This window comes from Oryctolagus cuniculus, chromosome X (assembly GCF_964237555.1).
Source record: "Oryctolagus cuniculus chromosome X, mOryCun1.1, whole genome shotgun sequence".
Lineage (NCBI taxonomy): Eukaryota > Metazoa > Chordata > Mammalia > Lagomorpha > Leporidae > Oryctolagus > Oryctolagus cuniculus.
The window spans coordinates 112,605,655-112,627,738 of NC_091453.1; the positions used below are offsets into that span (position 1 = coordinate 112,605,655).

At 40.2% G+C, this 22,084-nt stretch overlaps 1 protein-coding gene across 1 annotated transcript; it reads right to left on the minus strand.

The window, feature by feature from the left end:
• Positions 1-775: 775 nt before the first annotated feature.
• LOC103351976 (cancer/testis antigen 55) lies at positions 776-16,950 on the minus strand. The gene is made up of 5 exons (XM_051827568.2): positions 16,620-16,950; positions 13,405-13,568; positions 7,276-7,420; positions 1,949-2,061; positions 776-1,161 (listed from the first exon to the last, which is right to left on the minus strand). The coding sequence occupies exons 1-5, from the start codon at positions 16,708-16,710 to the stop codon at positions 970-972; spliced, it is 705 nt and encodes a 234-aa protein (XP_051683528.1). The 5' UTR covers positions 16,711-16,950; the 3' UTR covers positions 776-969.
• Positions 16,951-22,084: the final 5,134 nt, after the last annotated feature.

The window sequence follows — 22,084 nt, forward strand, 5'->3', positions numbered from 1 at the left end:
AAAGTGCACTGCAGTTCACCTGCCCAGTGAGAACAATAGATGCTGGATTTGCTGTGTAAAAACATAAATGAAATTGATTCTCCCCTAACCTGCTGCAGCCCACATGCTGAAGTGACTCACCCAGTGCAGGGAAGATGCTTGTCACAAAGCGGCTGTGACTGAGTCCCACTTAACTGCACTTGATACAGTCTGCTTCCTGCTCTCACAGAGGTCCCTTCCACATCAGCCAAATTGGAGAATTCAGCGTGGAGGGGTAGAATACATTGCCCACACATCTGTCATGTCCAGTGGAGGTTTTCTCTGTAGGTATCCCAGGCATGGAGCTACCTTGGAATGATGATACCCATAAGGACCAGAACTGCCACAGTTCCAACTGACCCCTATATGTCCCAGAAGCTACTGTACCCTGAGGCAGAAAAACAAGGGGCCTTAACAGGAGGCACTAATATGAGGGCCAGCATTGTGTCCTTGTGCTCAAGACTGGAACCTCTGCAGCTGGCGTGAGCTGGAGTGAGCTAAGGAGGGAGTGAGTGCCCCAGTCTAGACTCCAGCTCTGAAGCTGATGTGGGAAACCCACCACTGGATGGCTGAGAATTCCCACTGGATCACAGAGAAAAGTAAAAACAGTAAAATCTCCATGAATGTATGTATAAAATAGGAGTCTAGAGAAGGAAACCACCATACAAATTGATTAAAATACACATGCTTCTAATGCAAGCAAAAAAAAAAAAGCAATGAAAGTCATTAGACAGGATTCAGAGAAAAATGCCTTTAATTAATCATGAAGACTGGTGAACATTCTCAAGAACATACAATTTGGTCAACACATTCAGGACTCAAGATTTGAAAAACAGTATAAGAAACAATTACTGAAGTTCACTAATTGTTTTTTTTTTTCAAAACACAACTGCAAGAATTCCTTAATTACCATAGAAGAATGAATACATGGAGAATAAATAGGTTGTGCTTTTACATCATTAGCACTGGAGTGATGGAAATTGCTCTCCAAACATAGCCTGAATGAAAGCTCTCCACTACCACAGCATTGACGACATGATAGATTTGAGGCACGTATCCTTCAGGAAGTTTCAGAGAATCCAAGGTGAAGAAGATGGCATCATCTATCACCCCGTTTCTTCCATGTATACTAGTAATGCACACCTATGGAAGGAAGTGATGTGCAGGAATATGTAAAACCATCACACACGAAGCCTGCTGTGCACTTCCCTCTGGCTCTCAGCTTCAGGTCAATCCATGCCCACCAGTGATTTCCAGTCTTGTTGGCACATGGTGAACACCTGGGGTGCAGTGTAGACACACCCATGCCCATTTGCTACCTCATGCCAATTAAATCAGAATCTCTGGAAAGGAGTCCTATGTCTCTACTGAGAAATCTCGAGATAAATATTACTCCGTGTACATAATCTCTGTAAGTTAATGTTGAGAGAGGTGAAGAGATTGTGTGAGATAGAGATGTGGAGATAAGTAGACCACCATCTCTCCCTACTTCCTTTGTCACATTCTGAGATCACTATCTCCTATGTACCATTGCTCAAACTGAATTTTCTTGTGCTTTCAAGCTCCACTCCCCACCAAATCACACCTAGATCTTACTGGTAAACACAAATACCACTATCTACTCCCTCTGTTATTTTTTCCAAGTAGTACCTAAGGAATGATTGTTTTCTGCCTTTGTTCTCAGAACATTTTATCACATATAAAATAAACTATATACTTCACATATTAATTACTTGAGTGATCCACATTATTCTTTATGTCACTTCACAAGTATAGCCTATTTGGTAAGGAAATAGGCTCCAATTTGGAAATGAATATATTTTTGTGTTAGGTTTCCCAATCAATCCAACAGAATCCTGAGAAGCAGAAATTATCGCTAAAGAAAGGACAGGCAGAAACATACAACAAGTGCAGCATTGAAACCACCTACCTCACTCACATGCTTGTACACCCGAGGCTTCACTGAGACAGCCCGTCTGCTCTGTGTGTCTGGATCTGTGGAAAATATAACTTCTACGCAGTCTCCTGTATAAGGCTCAAAATCTAAAACAGCCATGGTGAGAAATTTAGTGGAAAATGCTGTTAGTTTAGGTAACACTGCATTTCACAAATGCTCTCAGGTTTTAATACCCTAGAGCAGTTCTTACTGCATCTAAGGTAGACTTCTGACTTTTATTGTTATTATTATTTAAATATTTATTTATTTATTTGTGAGGCAGAGTTATAAACACAGAGAGAAAGAGAGGTCTTCCATCCACTGGTTCACACTCCAGATGGCTGCAATGGGTGGAGCTGGGCCCATCGGAAGCCAGGAGCTTCTTCTGGTCTTCCCACGTGGGTGCGGGGGCTCAAGCACCTGGATCATGTTCCACTGCTTTCTCAGGCACATTAGCAGGGAGCTGGATTGGAAGTGGAGCAGTCAGGACTCAAACTGGCATCCATATGGGATGCTGGCACTACAGGCGGAGGCTTAACCTGCTACACCACAGCTCTGGCCACTATTTTTGACATTTAAAAAGATTTAGTTACCCTATAAATTGCCCTTTCAGAAAAGAAATTTACCCAGCCCTTGTCTTAACTGTCCAGGAACAGTTTTTTTTTTCCATACTATTTGCTGAACTCTTTACTTAACATATAGTTAATCATATGTGTATAAAGTCAATTGAAAATAGATCTCAGTCAAAAATAAGAGTGAGAATAAGAGAGGGAGGAGGAAGTTTGTAACTGTAAAGCTGAATAGTTCTGCACACATTCCCGTGGACTTACTTCTAAGGGTACAGTTTAAAAACTTGCTATGGGACCCCAAATCCCATTAAGCTGGGTGGTAAAATTGTCGCCTTAAGTGTTAAAGTGAACATCTAGATAGGATTAAGTGTGAAAGTGATCATATAAATAGGATCAAATGTCTGGTGATAATAATGGAATTATAAAGGAGAAAATGTTCCAACTTACAAAGTAGTCCACACAGCAGACTCATAGCATGACAATTGCTTTAAGTAGCACTCTGACCTCAGAATCAGCCCTAAGGTATCCTGGTCTGGCTGCAAAGTCCATGAGAGCATTTCAGGCATGGAAAGCCAAGACACTGTGGCAAAAATGTGCTACATGAAGGACCTCTGTGAGTGAGATCCCAGCAGAAAGAAGTGGTCATGAAAGAAGGATGCACTTTTCTGTGAAGGAAGGAGAGAATTTCCACTTTGCTTATGGCCTTGTCTAAATACTGACGGAGTCTGTGGATTCAAAAGGCTTCCATAGCCTAGGCAGCTCATGTCAAGAGCCTTGGGTGATGACTGAAATCATACCTAAGAGTGTTAATTGTTAAGTTAACAACGGGAGTCATTGTGCACTAACTTCCCATGTAGGACCTCTGACTTCAATGAATTATATTATGAGAGTTAACTATAAAACTTGTTTTCATACAGTTTTTTTTTTGTGTGTGTGTGCAAATTGTTGAAATCTTTACTTAGTATAGACTTGTCTTCTGTGTATAAAGTTAATTGAAAATGAATCTTAATGGAGAATGGGACTGGCAAGGAGAGAGGAAGTAGGAGGAGGGGTGGGAGTGTGTGTTGGAGGGTGGGTATGGTGTGAACAATCACTATATTCCTAAAGTTGTACTTATGAAATTTGTGTTCTTTAAATAAAAGGTTCCTTTGGGAAAAAGAAAAAGAAAAGAAGTTTACCATGCTGTAGACATTGATTCTCTAATGATTTAGCAAGTTCAGATGGTGAGAAGTATCAGCAACTGCACATCATACATGGGCAATCTTTTTAGGAGCAGTAAGAGGATGTATTAAACAACTACAACTCTTCCATGAGAGGCAGCCAAGTACAAAGGTAAGAACACAAGCCTGAAGCTGGCTACCTGGATTCAGCATGTACTCACTTTGCAACCCCCATGAAGGTGCTCATTCTCTGTGCTTTAGTTCACCTCTAAAAACTGAGAAGTCTAACAGTAGCACTTACCACATAGAGTTCCAGGGACAATTAATCGATACCTATACCAGTGTTGCCAGGCACACAATCGGCACTAAATAAATCTCGATTGCTATTAGCAGTAGCATTAGCAGGAGGACATATTGCACAGAAAAATGGACATTCTTTTATCAGGTGTTTTGGATAGAGAATGGACATTATATTATATCTTAAAGTTCTAAATAATTACAGATGGTTTATCGTAAGGTACAAGTGAGTCTGAAAATATTAAGGTACAAGGGAGAATTTAAAGCAAACGTAATTCTCAAACACTCTTATTGGAAGTGTAAATAGGTACAATCACTTCAAATAGCTAGCAATATCTACTAAAGGTCAATGTTTCTGTGCCTTATAACCCAGCTTTTCTTAGTTCTTTCATATTCCTTTCTTTGTCTTTCCTTAGTTCCATTACAACTAAACTTTAGAATGACCGAAGGCAAGCACTGGATTCTTGCCTCTTGTTTTCTCTTATTTTTCCATACCTATTCCTTTTGTCGGGCTTTAAGTGATAGTCACAGACTGAAAATTCCAAAATGTGTATACTTGCAGCTCCAATTAACCTCACATTCATGGATCCAAATGCTTAATCAAATTATCATATCCAAAGTTGAGTGTCTTTTGTTCTTTTCATGCACCCAAGTTGCCCCTTAGACTTTCCAAATCTAAAAAACTGGAAACTTCCCTTACTATTGCTGAAATAACTTTAAACTAACCCTTTACTCTTCTATCATACCAAATAGTCTATCCAACAGTCAATACATTCCCTCTACTTCCAAAGAGTTTCCAAAATCAAATCACTCCTCACAGCCTCCACTTCTACTAACTTTGCCAAAGTACCTATCATCACTCACCATCACCACCACTATTGCATTATACTCTTGTCTTCCCAAACCTAGTCTGGCCCCATACAGCCTATTCTCAATGCCACAGGTAGAGAAAAGGGCTTAAAACACAATTAATTGGGGCCGGTGCTGTGGCGCAGCAGGTCAAAGCCCCGGCCTGGAGCACCAGCATCCCATAGGGGCACTGGTTCTAGTCCTGGCTGCTCCTCTTCTGATTCTGCTCTCTGCTATGGCCTAGGATAGCAGTGGAGGATGGCCCAAGTCCTTGGGCCTCTGTACCCATGTGGGAGACCTGGAGGAGGCTCCTGGCTCCTGGCTTCGTATTGGCACAGCTCCGACCGTTGTGGCCATCTGGGGAGTGAACCAGCAGATTGAAAACCTCTCTCTCTCTCTCTCTCTCTCTCTCTCTCTCTCCATTTCTATCTCTCTCTGTAACTCTGTCTTTCAAATAAATAAAAATAAATCTTTAAAAAAATACAATTAATCTCCTCTCTTGGTGTTGAATTAAAATTGCCTTAAACCAACCTCTGTATTTAGGTGTTAACTGTGTTCCAAAGCCCCCTGTATACATAGTGAACTGCCACCTAGCCAGACGTGCAGGGAAGTTGTAACCTACTGAAGTGTATTTACCCTCTAGTAGGCAAGCAAGTGATCCTCAGCCAATGCCAGGATGGAGGCTGCTAATTTACACCCAAATAAGGTAAAATCAGAACTGTGCCAATCAAGTAATCTCCCTATATCTTTTCTTGTATTTTATTTGTTTGATTATAAATACAGCTCATCCCATTACAGGTGGAATTATTTTGAAACATATTTTGTTGAGAATGCTTTCTCAGATGTTTTCCCTGTTTGATTAACTTTGGAAAAATTTCGGTAGTCTCAAAGTTTTTCTTTGAACAACAATATTGTTTAAATCCCTCCCCACCAAAGCTAAATACTTATGACCTCTCAACCTTTTCAGTAAAGCCTTCCCCAGACACCCTATTTGAAAGTTTAACCCACGTGCCCTTAGCTTTATATTTTTGCTTAACTCATGAATCAGCACCCTCAGTCCTAGTGCTAAGTATACTAGCCACAACAATCAAACTACAGGTCCACAAAAAAGAGTCAGTACACAAACATTCTCGGCAGGTTTTACCATAGGAGCCAAAAGCTGCGAACAAGCATCAAGAGCTTCAACGGGAGCATGGAGAAAGCATGATATATTTGATATATGTGGACTGCTACACATGCAAGCACATATGGATGAGACCAAAAACATTCCTGTTGCAGTTCACAGAGTTTCCACTAACATGATAAAATCAGAAACACAATCAGCACTAATCCGCCTCTCTTTCCATTTTCTTTCCAGACACGAAGTAAATCCCTCTTCCCATAACTATATAGATGGTGCTTGACATTATAACTTATTGTCCTTGGACATGCAACAGCTGTTTCCAATCATCTCAGGTGATGATGGAGAGGTATCAGATATTCCTGGCTCAGCCAGCACACTTGGCAGGCCAGTTGTCAATGACGTGGTCTATGCCACAGCCTAAAAAGGCAAGATTCTGCTGGGTCATCAGGAGGGCAGGATCAGTGGGAAATTGGGGATACTATAGATTATGTTTACATGAAACATTTAAGGTAAAGAGCAGCTCAGTACAGCACAAAATGTTAAGCCATGGTACCCCATCACAGAGGGTAGAGATCAGTACTGATGCTCTTTTTCTGCTCTGCTCCTGCTCTTGCTATGGTGTAAATCCACAACTCCTTAGATATTTGATCATTTGGTAATTTTTTTAATTGCAGTAAAACCTTTTAACAGCATTAGAAATTCACATGCCCAAGATTGTGGGATGAAGTTGTTGCCTTTTAGTAACAAGTATGTATTGGTAAAATGTTTAGACTACAATTAATAAAATTTATTTTTATGTAAGTTGTTTGTTCTACACCAAATGTAGTACTGTCACTGTGATTATATGGTGATAGTAGAAGAACAACTGGATGCTGTTCCTAGGATCTTCTAAGCAAAAAAAACTAGTATAACATCTTGTCCATAGTTACTTCAAAAACTATGTTTTGGGCTTTAATTTTTGTATAAAAAATAAAATATATTTACAAAAAAATTTAGTGCCTATGTGAATAAAAGTACATTAGTAACTGCATCCAATAAATAAAAATGCAACAAATGATAGCACTAATTAAAAAAAAACATTATAAAACTGTTACTTGCTGCACATAGTTTTTAACTTCAAAAGTACACTTTACATATTAGAAGATCACTGATCAGGGCAAACTATACTGGAGAAGAAGTTTTAGCACTAACACCCTCTCGTTAAATAAGCATGCTTCAAATATGACCCTGGAAATGATGACTTTAAACATCCCTAAATACAATTAATAAAAACCTTTAAAGCAGGTCATACTTAATTTTAAATTAAAAAAAAGTTCATTGTACCTGTACAAACAAGATCTAGAGAGAAGTAACACGTGTGATTAGTACAGTCAGTAGCACCCAGTAGAGAGTTAAGACAGCCAAATGAAACTCTCCTATATGTTTCTGAAGGTCCACTGTTAGGGGAGTTACTGCTGTCAGCCACCACCTGAAAAATAAAGAAAGAGTAACTCACAAATAACCAAAATTTAAAAGAAGCATACGCTGAAGTCATTGTTGTTCAAGAAATACTTGAAACAACTGTAATAAACATTGGTGAGTGCATTTCAACTGACAATTGCATCACAGACATGAGTTCATAAAATAATGCCTGGGGGCCTGTGCTGTGGCACAGTGGGTTAACGCCCTGGCCTGAAGTGCTGGCATCCCATATGGGCACTCCTCTTCTGATCCAGCTCTCTGCTATGGCCTGGGAAAGCAGTAGAAGATGGCCCAAGTCCTTGGGCACCTGTACCCACGTGGGAGACCGGGAAGAAGCTCCTGGCTCTTGACTTCGGATTGGCACAGCTCCGGCCATTGTGGCCATCTGAGGAGTGAACCAGTGGATAGAAGACCTCTCTCTCTGTCTCTACCTCTCTATGTAACTCTGTCCTTCAAATAAATAAAATAAATCTTTAAAAAATTAAAATAATGTCTGAGGTTCATTATCTTTTTAGTTCATTTATTACAGCCATTTAGCAAAACTGTGCAGAGAGTATAGAGTTCCCAGTGACTCTGTATCTTATACCTCTAGTTTCGCCTATTATTAACATCTTGTATTGTTATAGTACACTGATTACAATTGAAGAGCCAATGTCAGTACATGATAAAGTCAATACTTTATATCAGGTTCACTCTTTGTGCTGTATAGTCATATATGTTTAAAATACGCTTAAGAACATTATTTGCATACTATAAGACTTAATGTACTGAAATTATTCATTTCAAAAATAAAAGATATGCTATTCCCACTCTCTAGTAGTTCACAAAGAAGAGTAAAAGACAAAAAAAATAACTTATTGAAAGCAAGTTGTGATAAATGACAAAAGCTAGTTCAAAAATTAGTTTCTGGGAATTCACAGGAGAGACAGAAGTTCATATGGAAAATATAAGAATTTCTTGGAGGAAGTATTTTGATGTTGACTGTGAAAGAGAAAGATTTTGCCAAAAAAATGGATTTCTGGATGGCATTGAGGTCAGGGTTGGAAGACATCAAGTGAGGAGAGTGCAAGACTCCTACCTTACACCTTACACAAAAATCCACTCAAAATGGATTAAAGACCTAAATCTATGACCCAACATCATCAAATTATTAAAGAACATTTGGGAAACCCTTCAAGACATTGGCATAGGCAAAGAGTTCTTGGAAAAGACCCCAGAGGCACAAGCAATCAAAGCCAAAATTAACACATGGGATTATATCAAATTGAGAAGCTTCTGTACTGCAAAAGAAGCAGTCAGGAAAGTGAAGAGGCAACCAACAGAATGAAAGAAATTATTTGCAAACTATGTAACTGATAAAGGATTAATAACCAGAATATGCAAAGATATAAAGGACCTCAACAACAACAACAACAACAAACCAGTTAACAGATGGTCCAAGAACTTAAAAAGACATTTTTTTTTTCAAAAGAGGAAATCCAAACGGCCAACAGACACATGAAAAAATGCTTAGGACCACTAACCGTCAGGGAAATGCAAATCAAAACCACAGTGAGGTTTCAGCTTATCCTAGTTAGAATGGCTTTTATACAGAAATCAACAAACAACAAATGCTGGTAAGGATGTGGGGAAAAAAGGTACACTAATCCACTGTTGGTGGGAATGCAAACTGGTAAAGCCACTATGGAAGACAGTATGGCAATACCTCAGAAATCTGAATATAGACCTACCGTATGACCCAGTCATCCCACTCCTGGGAATTCACCCAAGGAAAATGAAATCAGCATATGAAAAGATTATCTGCACCCCCATGTTTATTACAGCCCAAGTCACATAGCTAAGACATGGAATCAACCCAAGTGCCCATCTACTGAAGACTGGATAAAGAAATTATGGGGTATTTACACTATAGAATATTACACAGTGATTTAAAAAAAGTGATCATTTACAATAAAATGGTGACTCTGGGAAACACCATACTTAGTGTAATAAGCCAGTTCCAAAGGGTCAAATACCACATGTTCTCCCTGACATGTGATAACCTACAGATAGCACCTAAAAGGCTATCTGTAGAAGTGAAACTGACACTTTGAGAAGCAATGACTTGAACAGCCCTTGTCTTGACTGTTGAGGAACAATTTTTCTATACTATTTGTTGAACTCTTTACTTAACATAGAGTTAAACAAAAAAGTCAATTGATAACAGATATCAGTAAAAAATAAGAGTGGGAATAAGAGGGGAGGAGGGAAGGGGGTGAGTATAGGTGTGAGTGCAGCCATGGTGGGAAGAATCATCATGTTCCTAAAGTTGTAATTATGAAGTATATGAAGTTTATAACTGTAAAGCTGCATAGTTCTGCACACACTGTGGACTTACTTATTAGGGTCCAGTTTAAAAACTTGCCATGGGACCCCAAATACCCATAAGCTGGATGGTAAAAATACCATCTTAAGTGTTGAAGTGATTATATGGATAGGATTAAGTGTTTGGTAATAATAATAGAATTAAAATGGAGTGAATGCTCCAACATTGGAAACAGTCTACACAGAAGACTCATAGAATGACAATCGCTTTAAGTAGCACTATTTATTTATTTATTTATTTGACAGAGTTAGCAGTGAGAGAAACAGAGAGAAAGGTCTTCTTTCCGTTGGTCAGCCCCAAAATGGCCGCTACGGCCGCGGCTACACTGATCCGAAGCCAGGAGCCAGGTGCTTCCTCCTGGTTGCCCATGTGGGTGCAGGGGCCCAAGCACTTGGGCCATCCTCCACTGCTTTCCCAGGCCACAGCAGAGAGCTGGACTGGAAGAGGAGCAACCAGGACTAGAACTCGGCACCCATATGGGATGTCGATGCCGCAGGAGGAGGATTAACCAAGTGAGCCATGGCACTGGCCCCTTAAATAGCACTTTGACCTCAGAATCAGCCCTTAAAGCATCCTGGTCTGGCTGAAAAGTCCATGAGAGCATTTCAGGCATGGAAACCCAAGACACTGTGTCAAAAAATGTCCTACATGAAGGACCTCGGTGGGTGAGATCCCAGTGGAAAGAAGTAGTCATCAAAGAAGGATGCACTTTTCTCTGAAGGGAGGAGAGAACTACTTTGCTTATGGCTTTGTCTAAATACTGATGGAGTTAGTGCATTCAAAAGGCCTCCATCCATAGCCTAGGCAGCTCATGTCAAGAACCTCAGGTGATCACTGATGTCATACATAAGAGTGTTAATTGTTAAATTAACAACAAGAGTCGCTGTGCACTAACTTCCCATGCAGGGCCTCTGTCCTCAAAGAGCTGCATTATGAGAGTTAATAGTAAAACTTGTTCTTAAATATTTACTTTGTTTCAGTATATTAAGTGGAGAACATTCTTATGTCTCCTAAGTTAAAGTTATGCCTAAGTGCTGGCTAAAGATGTATCATTCTTGGGTGCTTTTAAAAAGTTAATTAAGTATCAAAAAAAAAAAAAGAAGTGAAATTAACTTCAAGAAGAATGACTTTTTTTTTTTTGACAGTTGGAGTTATAGACAGTGAGAGAGAGACAGAGAGAAAGGTCTTCCTTCCATTGGTTCACTCCCCAAATGGCCGCTATGGCTGGCGCTGTGCCCATCCGATCCGAAGCCAGGAGCCAGGTGCTTCCTCCTGGTCTCCCATGCGGGTGCAGGGGCCCAAGCACTTGGGCTATCCTCCACTGCCCTCCCAGGCCACAGCAGAGAACTGGACTGGAAGAGGAGCAACCGGGACTAGAACCTAGCGCCCATATGGGATGCCGGCGCGGCTCCAAGCAATGACTTTGAATAGCCCTTGTCTCAACTGTTGAGGAACAGTTTTATTTTTTTCATGCAATTTGTTGTACTCTTTACTTAGTATAAAGTTAATATTCTGTGTATAAGGTTAATTCAAAATAGATCTTAGTTAAAAATAAGACTAGGAATAGGAGAGGGAGGAGGAAGAAGAATGGGAGGGCGAGTACAGTGGGAAGAATCACTATGTTCTTAAAGTTGTATTTATGAAATGCATGAAGTTTGTATTCCTTAAATAAAGAATCTCTTTGGGAAAAAAGTACTATGTCTGAGGAGTAATAGTTGCTCTTGAGGGCATGAAGGATGATTTTATTTTTCATTTTATATCCTTCTAGACTTTGTACTATTTTCCTATGGTTTTAATGTTTATGCAACTGTTCACATTCAAACAAAGCAGATATCAAGCATTCCATTGACAATTACTATCTAACTAATAATAATAAAATATGTCTCAATCCTTTTAGAAACATTCAGTAAGAACTAGCAGATTATATAGCAAAACCAATATTGTAGCATGCATGAAGACAATATTAGTTTGAAACAAAATATACAGATAATGTTTTTAACATCTTAAAAAAATTCAAAAATCTAAAGAAATAATTTAAATAAAATGTATGTTGATAACAATAAAAATATTAACAGTCTGAGAAATACACTTAGGAAACCTACAGAACCTATTAGGAGAAAAGTATAAAACAATTCAAAAGCATACTAGGGAAAGATGTGCCTGTTGGAGAAAAAGACAATTTTCATGATGTTATTTCTTTCTAAATTAAATGTACAAAACCAAATCCATCCCAATTAGAACCCACCATGTGTAGTAGTTGTTGTGGTGAGTGGGAGAAATAAATACAACATTTCCTAAAACGGTACAGAAAAACTAAGAGGCAAAAATTGTCAGGAAAGTTCCAAAGACATTTCACAGGGAAATCAGGATTCCGAAAATTGAAATAAATATGTTACAATGCTTCAGTGATTTAAATCTTTGATTATAGCTTCAGGACAAGATAACACAATTCAATGAGTATGACAAGATGTCCCTACACTTTCAAATGCCTATGGGGATGCATGTATGTAATGTATGTTACAAGGGGCATTTCAGCTTAGTACAGGAGATATGGACTATTGCATTAAAAGTGTGTAGACAACAAGACAAAAATGAGCAAAACAAAAATCTGTATTCTTTTCTCAGTTGCTACGCCTAAAGCAATTCCAGGCTGGTGAAGTATTTAGAAGTAAACAAATAAATAACTTTGAGAGGGAGCACAGTGATATTTCTGTGAAGTATGCAGTGCAATAGGCCTTCGTAAGGATTCTTATTGAACCCAAAAGCCATATGGATCAGATAGACACATCTGTAAAATTAAAAAAATTAAACTCCATGAAACACAGTTCAAATACAGTCTTGGCAGGAATATTAACAAAAACACTCATGCCATAAATTTCTTAATAAACTTCTAATTTCTCTAAAATACAAATAGTTTTAATATTTCTAATGAATAAATAGCTCTAGAAAGGAAAGCTATTCCATTCAGACACTTTGAAAAGTGAAAATACAACTATGAGACATCTTTTTGCTTCTCAGATTTCCAAAGACATCAAAGCTTTATAATATTTCCATTCTTGCAAATATTGGCAAGCAGGCACTCTCACAACCTGCTATTGACAGTGTCAATTAGTACAATATAGCTGAAGCATCATTTAAATATACCCTGTAAAGTCATAAATACATATACTGAGGTAATAGCTGCATACTTCTGTAAATTTCACTTAAAATGCCATTGGTTTTTACTTATTTTAAAACTAGTGAATCCTATAAAACAAATTATACCTCAATAAAGCTATTTTTTAAAAAAAATTAGCATGCATGTTTATTCACATTGCAATTACACTTCAACAAATGTAGAAATCCATTACTTGTATGAGAAAGGAAGTACATAATCGAATAATTGTAGTTGTTAATCTCAATTTTAAAGGCAAAGAACAGATGTATACTTTTGAGAACAGAAATGCTAGAAAGATAAGAACAAATGTCCCATACAATTTGGTAAATTAGACTTCCAATTCCACTCTACAAATACAATACCAGGACACTTCAGGGAGGGTGAAAATAGAAGATAGCTTGAAAGCATTTCCAGGAATAAAGCTGATGAACTCCAAACTCACTACTCTTACACTGATGGTTTCCAATACCTGAGATGTTTCACCTTCTTCCACAACAAGAGTAGTGTCTGGCTCACTGCTCTGAGGCACATGGACAACCACATCAGCACCACGGAGGATGGCTTCATCAGTGACAGTGCTATCACCAGAGGCACTCGCCACTGCTCCCTCAGTAGTTGACAATTCGGTGTCACCTATGAGATAGGTCAACAAAAGCTTTCACAAGTTACTCTCAAAAGCAAACACATACTATAAAAAGACCTATAAGGGAAGCCGTGGGAGGCAATTATCTAAAAGTAGAAATAAAAAGTGCTAGATCTGACAATGCCAGTAGGGCAATAGTGGGTAAGTGTACAGGAGTGTGGAGGTAGAGTGTTCAGATTGAAATGCTGGTTCCACCACTTCTCTGTAGAGCACAATGGCTCACTGCTCAAGCCAGTGTAGTTGCATGGTTAAGAGCATTCTATCTAAAGGCAGACTGCCTGATGTTGAATCATGGTTATCATGTGTGTTAACTGTGGGCACAGTGGGTAATCTCTCTGAACTTGTTTCCATCTGTAAAACCAGGACATTAACCTTATAGGGCTATTATAAATATTAATGGTCACATATGTAAACTGCTTAGAACTGCGAATATTACCCACAGATTAGAGTGTAAAGGTTAGTTGTATTTATATCTAAAGAATCTTCAAGGATTGATTATTGCTGTACAGTGTTGTCATTATCAACAACAGTAGCAGTAGCATGTGGAAATGCTTAAATATCCCACCAGATAAAATATCTCACCAAATAAAGCACATAGAGATTTGGGGAGTTAAGTCTCACCCCAGTGTGCATCAGCCTCACTTGGTTTATTATGGTGTCTTGAACAAACACAGGAAATAAGTCAAGGTTTGGAATCTGAAACCAGATTGCAAACCTACACTGTGAACCACAGTGCCTTAGGCACCTCTGTAAAGGCAGGCAAATTGGTAGAATGAGTGGGAGAAATATTATTACTGATTTTGAAGTCAGAAGCCATGAAAATTCTGAAAGATTGAAACAAAGATCAAATTGTTAACTGAAACCATGAATACCAAGAAGGAGGAAGGAACAACTGACTCTCTGGCATGTGAAAACATATCAGATGTCAATGATTCTTCCATGTGTCCCTGCTGGCAAAAACAGCAATAATAGGAGACACTGCAGTGACAGGTTTCAGGCAACAGCTAAGAAACAGTTTTCTGTGGCAAACTTTGCTAAGACTCAGCCACCTCTGCTGGGGGTCCCAACTCTGATGACAGAGAAGCAATAGGGACATGCCAGTACCAGGAAGGACCGGTCCTTCCAAGAGACTACTGCTGACCAATGGGAATCTCTTCCACACCACCCTCCTGAAGGCACAGGGATTTTCTCTTGTGGACAGCAGTGTCTTCAGTGGTGGAAGCCTGTGGGTAGTAAATGGCTGAGGGATCAGAGTGTGGGTGTGAATCTGCTGGCCACTGGCTATCTGTGTGTCCCCTCTTTCCTGGCTGTGTCTCCCTGACTCTGCTGTAAAACCCACAAGGCAATCCTAGGACTTCCATCTGGAGTTTTTTAATTCATGATCTGCTTGCCCTGAGTGCTTTTGCCCATGGCATGGCACATCCATGCACTCAACCAAAACAGAATTAAAATTTGAATACTAAAATAAAATAAAATAAAATAAAATAAGATAAGCAGAATTAATGCAATTCAGAGCAGAGCAGAGATCAGCCCCAGCAAACCTTCTCACATCTAACTGGACTCCTGCCAACAAAATGTAGGCCATCTAAAGTATCCACTGGACGTACATTCAATGAATCTTGATGTGAATGGAAGGGGAGAGGGAGTGGGAAAGGGGAGGGTTGTGGGTGGGAGGGACGGTATGGGGGGGGAAGCCATTGTAACCCATGAGTCGTACTTTGGAAATTTATATTCATTAAATAAAAGATAAAAAAAAAAAAGAGGCAAAAGGGAACAAATTTAATGTGATCCCTGCCCTCTCATGAGCAACAGATATGGGGGTACTTCAAAAAATTCATGGCAGAAACAGAATTAAACAATCTATAGGAGTGAAATTGACACTTTGAGATGCAATGATTTTTAACAACCATTGTGTTAACTGTTGAGCAACTGTGTTTCTTTTTCTTCATACTAATCGTTGAACTCTTTAGTGTAGGGTTAATCTTATGAGTATAAAGTTAACTGATAATAGATCTTTGTAAAAGGTAAGAGTGGGAATTTATTTATTTATTTAAGGAGAGGGAGGAGGAAGAAGGGTGGGAATATGGGTGGGAGGGTAGCATGGGAATTATCATCACTATTTTCCTGGATCTGTATATATGAAATAGATGAAATTTGTGTACCTTAAGTAAAATAAAAAAAAAAAACCAATTTCCTCTCATTCTATCATCCAACCTCAGCGCTATCTGCAATTGCCCTTTTAAATTTCTTCTGTGTTTTCAGAAATCCTCACTAAAAGCTACTATTAAAAAGCTTCCTGGGAAGGAAAAATGCTTATTTTGGTACAATATTTTAGAACTCATATATACAAGTGTACTACCCGTCCACATGACTTCTTTTCTCTTGGAAAGAAAAGAAAAAAATAAAAGTCAAGCAGCCGGAATGAGGGCATCCCAATATCTAATATCATTCCATATTAGAGTGCCAATTCGGTCGCGGTACACCCCTTATGCCCTGTGAAGCAGCAAACGATCATTCCAGTACCTGGGTCTCTGCGCCCACTCACGTCAGAGACCCGGATGGAGTTCCTTGCTCCTGGCTGTGGCCCGGCCCTCCACCAGTTGTGGGGACCATTTGAAAAGTGGACCAACGATGGAAAATCTGTCTTTACCTCTCTAGTACACTTTTCAAATTAACAAATATTTTAAAAATAATGAAATTTTTCCTCAGATTCACAACTGTGGGCAGAGAGGAATTTCTTACAGTCACAGGGCATCGCAACGTAATTTCCAGTTTGTGGAGAAGATCAAGAGAAAAACAGCCCCTCGGGCCCTCTCTGCCTACACCATTGCCGCTTTGGACTGAAGTTTCGGAAAGAAGCGGATGCCAGTCACAGTCACCGGCACACAAAAAACCGGGGATGACCCGTCCCGTTCCACCACACCCACCACAAGATGGCGCCTGCCCCGGCCTCTAAATCTCAGAGCCTCTCAGAACGCCGCGTCAGGAGTGGGATGCGGCCCTATGGACAGGTCCCTTCTTAGAAGGGGCAGGATAGGTACCTTCCACAAGCATCACAGGCTGCACATTCTCGTCCTCCAACTCTACTGCCCCCTCGAAGACGACAAGAACCTTGGAAACAATCAGGTACATGGTTCTTTTGTCACACAGCCACTGCGTGACGGTAGGCCTGCTTCTATAGAGGTCTCTGTCCCCCTTGGCACTGCCGCCACAACAGCTGTTTGTGGCTCCGCCTTCTCCTCTGCCTGGCCCAACCTCTAGTCAGGGTCCTTTATAGGCAGTGGAAGCAGTAGCCCCCCCTGATGGCGCCCCTGTGCCCTGTGCCACCAGTCAGCTAGCTCCAGGAAACCACTGACAGACTGGCGACTGTTGGGCAGGACTTCTCGGCTCCTCCTACCACCAAGGGCGGAAATGCGTCAGTAAACCGGAAGTCAATTTCACTGGGCTCCCTGCTGTTGCTTAGTGGGGGAAGAGGATGACGTCTGTGGGATTCAGTAGGGAAGGCTGTGGAAAGTTGAGCTGCAACCTGCTGAGAATGGAGGCTGGTTCCCAGGCTCTGGATCCCAGACCATTCCCCACTCCTCATGGCCTCAAAGTCATTTTCTGTTCCTTTGTTTCTGGGCACCCTACCATCCTCCCCATCCCCATAGCTCCCTCTCTTTGTGAAGGATGCCTGCTCAGTTGTTAAGTCAAACCAGAAATACAGTGGGAAAGCCATATTTTCACATCAACTTGGGTCACCTAACATATTCTGGGCTCAGCTCTTCTTGAGAGCTGGGGCTGACTGTGGCTTTTGAGCAATGTGGTCCTGAAACACACTTTAAAATGGGTCATCACAATTGGTTGAAATAGCACTCTGACCTCAGAATCATCCCTAAGTCATTCTGGTCTGGCTGAAAAGTCCATGAGACTTTGGAAAGCCAAGACACTGTGGCAAAAAATGTTCTACATGAAGGATCTCTTTGAGTGAGACCCCAGTGGAAAGAAGGGACCACCAAAGAAGAATGTACTTTTCTCTGAAGGGAGGAGAGAACTTCCATTTTGCTTATGGCCCTGTCTAAATACTGACAGAGTTAGTGGATTCAAAAGGCTTCCATAGCCTAGGCAGCTCATTTCAAGAGCCTCAGTGATCACTGATGTCATACATAAGAGTGTTAATTGTTAAATTAATAACAAGAGTCACTGCACTAACTTCCCATGAGGACTTCTGTCCTCAAAGAAAGATGTATCATTCTTGAGTGCTTCTTTAAAGTTAATTAAGTTTCAAAAAAAGTGAAATTAACTTCAAGATGCAATGACTTTGAACACCCCTTATCTTGACTGTTGAGGAATAGGTTTTTTTTTTGGGGGGGGCGAAATTGTTGAACTCTTTACTTAGTATAGAGTTGGTCTTCTGTGTATAAAGCTAATTGAAAATGGATCTTAGTGGAGAATGGGACTGGGGATGGGAGAGGGAGGGTGGGAGTGTGGGTATGGTGTCAAGAATCGCTATATTCCTAAAGTTGTACTTATGAAATGCATGAAGTCTGTAGTCCTTAAATAAAAAGGTTTCTTTGGGGGGAATAAAAAAAGAAAGGATCATCAAGTTGATCTGACTATGAGAATGCCTATATGAACAGCAAACTCAGATGATGTAGTGCCACGCAGGGCATTGTGGCATCACTGTTGTTTTCTTTGATGGCTTCAGTTTTGGGGCTGCAGACACTAGGAGTGTCCAGTGTGCCCCAAGCCTGTGAAACACTTAGAGGCAGGACATCTACTTCTCAACCCCACCAGTAAGTAATAACTTTTTTGATATTGATAGTCTACTGTGACCCTTGCTAGTCAGGGTCAGCATGTGTGTGGTCAGCCTCCTTGTTCCCTTTTCTCACCAGCACCCGCCTTGCATTCCAGACAGCTGCCTAGGTCTGGGACTATTCTTCTGCACCTAGAGTCCCCACCCACAGTGCCCAGCGGTGCCTACACCCACCCACTCTCTGGCACAACCTAGGCCCTCTCTCCAGAAAGCCGTGCTGGGCCAAGCACTCTGGACACTAGGAGATGTCCTATGGTAAGGAAAGTGGACACATTGACCCATCTGGGATCCTACTTTCTGCAGTGCAGCCTCTGTAACCTCACTCTTCTGCCTCCAATCCTCCTTTGTTATGAATGTTTTCCCAACTTTAGGAGATTCCAGTTTCTCAATTCTCCTGGCCCATCAGCAGAGAGTTTAGTCTTCAGTGTTACTCATTTGGACTACCTTCACCACCCACTGCTCCTTGGCCCAATCAGACCCATTACTCAGAAACTTCATTGCCCCGGTTTCCGGGAACCCTATATGCCTCATCAGCCACCGGATCCCTTAAAAGCCCTCCTGCTCTAATTCTGATACAATTGCATGGGTTGTGTTTGCCTATGTCTTTTGTTACATGTGTTTTTGGTATTGTCTCTGAGAAATCACTGCCTACTCTAAGGTCACAAAGACTTACTCCTGTGCTTTCTAGGAGTTTTCTCTTTTCATTCATTTTGACTTAATTTTGTGTTTGGAATGAGGCAGAGGTCTACTTTATTCTTATGCTTGTGGGTATCCAGGGGTCCCAGCACCATTTTTTGAAAAGAATGTTCTTTTGCCGTTTGTAATAAATCAGTTGACCCTAGACATGGGGTTCTGTTTCTGGATTCTCAGTTCTAATCCACTAATCTATATGTCTACCCTTTTGCTAGTACCAAACTTTCTTGTTTACTATAGTTTTGTATTAAGTGTGAAGTTATGAAATGTGAGTCCTTAAAGTTTGCTCTTTTGCAAGATTCTTTGTTGGGTGCCTTGTTATTTCCATATTAATTTTAGGATCAGCATATTGATTTTTACAAAAAGAAATCTAGATTTTAATAGAAATTGTGTTGAATTTAAAGATCAATTTGGGAAGGATTGTCATTTTAATACTTAATCTTCCATGCCCCAAATGGTAGAGTTAGAAACATACCAGGGGACTCCAATTCAATCCCATCAAAGTGGCATGTACCAATGCCATCTCACTAGTCCAAGTGATCAATTTCTGTTCACAATTGATCATAATAAAAGGACTAAGAGTCAAAGGGATCACAAAAACAAGTCTGGTGCCTGCTAATACTAACCGATAGAATAAATAAAGGGGAGAGCGATCCAACATGGGAAGCGAGACACACAGCAGGCTCATAGAATGGCGGATGTCCTAAACAGCACTCTGGCCTCAGAATCAGCCCTAAAGGCATTCGGATCCGGCTGAAAAGCCCATGAGATTATTTCAGGCATGGAAAGCCAAAACACTCTGGCAAAAACAAACAAACAAACAAACACAGACCTAAATGAAAGATCTCTGTGAGTGAGATCCCAGTGGAAAGAACAGGTCTTCAAAGAAGGAGGTACCTTTCTCTGAAGGGAGGAGAGAACCTCCACTTTGACTATGACCTTGTCTAAACAAGATAAGAGTCGGTGAACTCAAAAGGCTTCCATAGCCTTGGAAACTCATGACTGGAGCATAGGGAGATTACTGATGCCATAAACAGGAGTGTCAATTTGTAAAGTCAACAACAGGAGTCACTGTGCACTTACTCCTCATGTAGGATCTCTGTCCTTAATGTGCTGTACATTGAGATTTAATGCTATAACGAGTACTCAAACAGTATTTTTCACTTTGTGTTTCTATATGGGTGCCAACTGTTGAAATCTTTACTTAATGTGTACTAAACTGATCTTCTGTATATATAGAAAATTGAAAATGAATCTTGATATGAATGGAAGGGGAGAGAGAGTGGGAAAGGGGAGGGTTGCGGGTGGGAGGGAAGTCATTGGGGGGGGGAGCAAATGTAATCCATAAGCTGTACTTTGGAAATCTATATTCATTAAATAAAAGTTAAAAAAATACTTAATCTTCCAATCTATAAATAGGACATATATTTTTATTTATTTAGGTCATCTTTAATTTCTGTCAGCTCTTTTAGTTCTCAGAGTAAACATTTTGCAATGTAAAATAATTTGTTCCTTCAGTGCCAGTGCTGTGGTGGAGGGTCTGTCTCTCCTCTCTCTCTCTCTCTCTCTCTCTCTCTCTCTCTTTGTAATTCTGACTTTCAAAAAAATTTTATTTCTAAGTATTTTAGCCAGTTAATGGCATTGTAAGTTGAATTGTTTTCTTAATTTCCCTTTCATATTGTTCATTTCCAATATATAGCCATACAATTGACTTTTCTTTTGTCTAAAAGCCTGGAGCTAAAATATATAAAGAACTTTGTTGCAAAAAAAATTTTTTTTAAAGCCGGCAACTTTGTTGCACTCTTGTGTTAGTTCCAGTAGTTTTTGACATGTTCCTTATTATTCTGTATACACAAGATGGTGCCATCTGAAAATATTGTCTTACTTCATCCTTCCCAATCCAGATATCTTTGGTTTCCTTTCGTTGTCTAACAGCCCTGGCGAGGACCTCTGCTACAATGATAAATAGGTATGGCAAGGTAAAATTCCTTTGTCTATCTCTGATTTTCAGGGATACATACACTGTCTTTCACTATTTAAAAAAAAAGATTTATTATTTATTTGAAAGGCAGAGTTACAGAGAGGCAGAGGGAGAGAGAGAGAGAGGGAAAGAGAGAGAGAGGGGTCTTCCATCCAATGATTCACTCCCCAAATGGCTGCAAAGGCCAGAGCTGGGCTGATCCAAAGATAGGAACCAGGAGCTTCTTCTGGGCCTCCCATGAGGGTTCAGGGCCCCAAGGACTTGGGCCATCTTCTACTGCTTTCCCAGGTCATAGCAGAGATCTGGATCGGAAGTGGAGCAGCCAGGACTCGAACCTGTGCCCTTAGGGGATGCCGGCACTGCAGGTGGCGGCTTTACACGTTATGCCACAGCACCGGCCCTCTTTCGCTATTAAGTATGATGTTAACTGCATGTGTTCCATTACCAGATTGAGAAAGTTCTCTCATGTCATTCATTTTGTGATTTTGTCATGTAAAGGGTGTTGGGTTATGTCAAATGACTTTTTCTGTTGGGATTATAGTGCAATTTTGGCCTTCATCTGAATAATAGCTGTCCAATATTGATTGATTAATTCCCATATATTTAACCAACCTGTGTTTTTGGGATAAATTCCATGTTTTGTTGTTATGGACTGAATCATGTTTAACCAAAACTCCTATGTTGAAGCCCTAATACCCATTATCTCAGAATGTGACTGCATTTGGATATCTATATTTAGGTCTTTAAAGAGGTACTTTTATGACTTGTAAGAAATCTTTCAAATTGTAAAATTTTGGTATGGGGTTTGGCACAGCAATTAAACTGCCACCTGGGATACTCATCTTGTGTATTGGGGAGTTTGAATTCAAGTTCTAGCTGAATCTCTTAAATCCAAGTTCTTGTTAATGCACACCTGGGAGGCAGCGGTGAAGGCGCAAGTAATTGGGTTCTGTGCACCCACGTGGGAGACCTCTGTTAAGTTCTCAGCTCCCAGCTTCAGTTCAGCCCAGGGACAGCCAGTGTGGACATGTGAACCA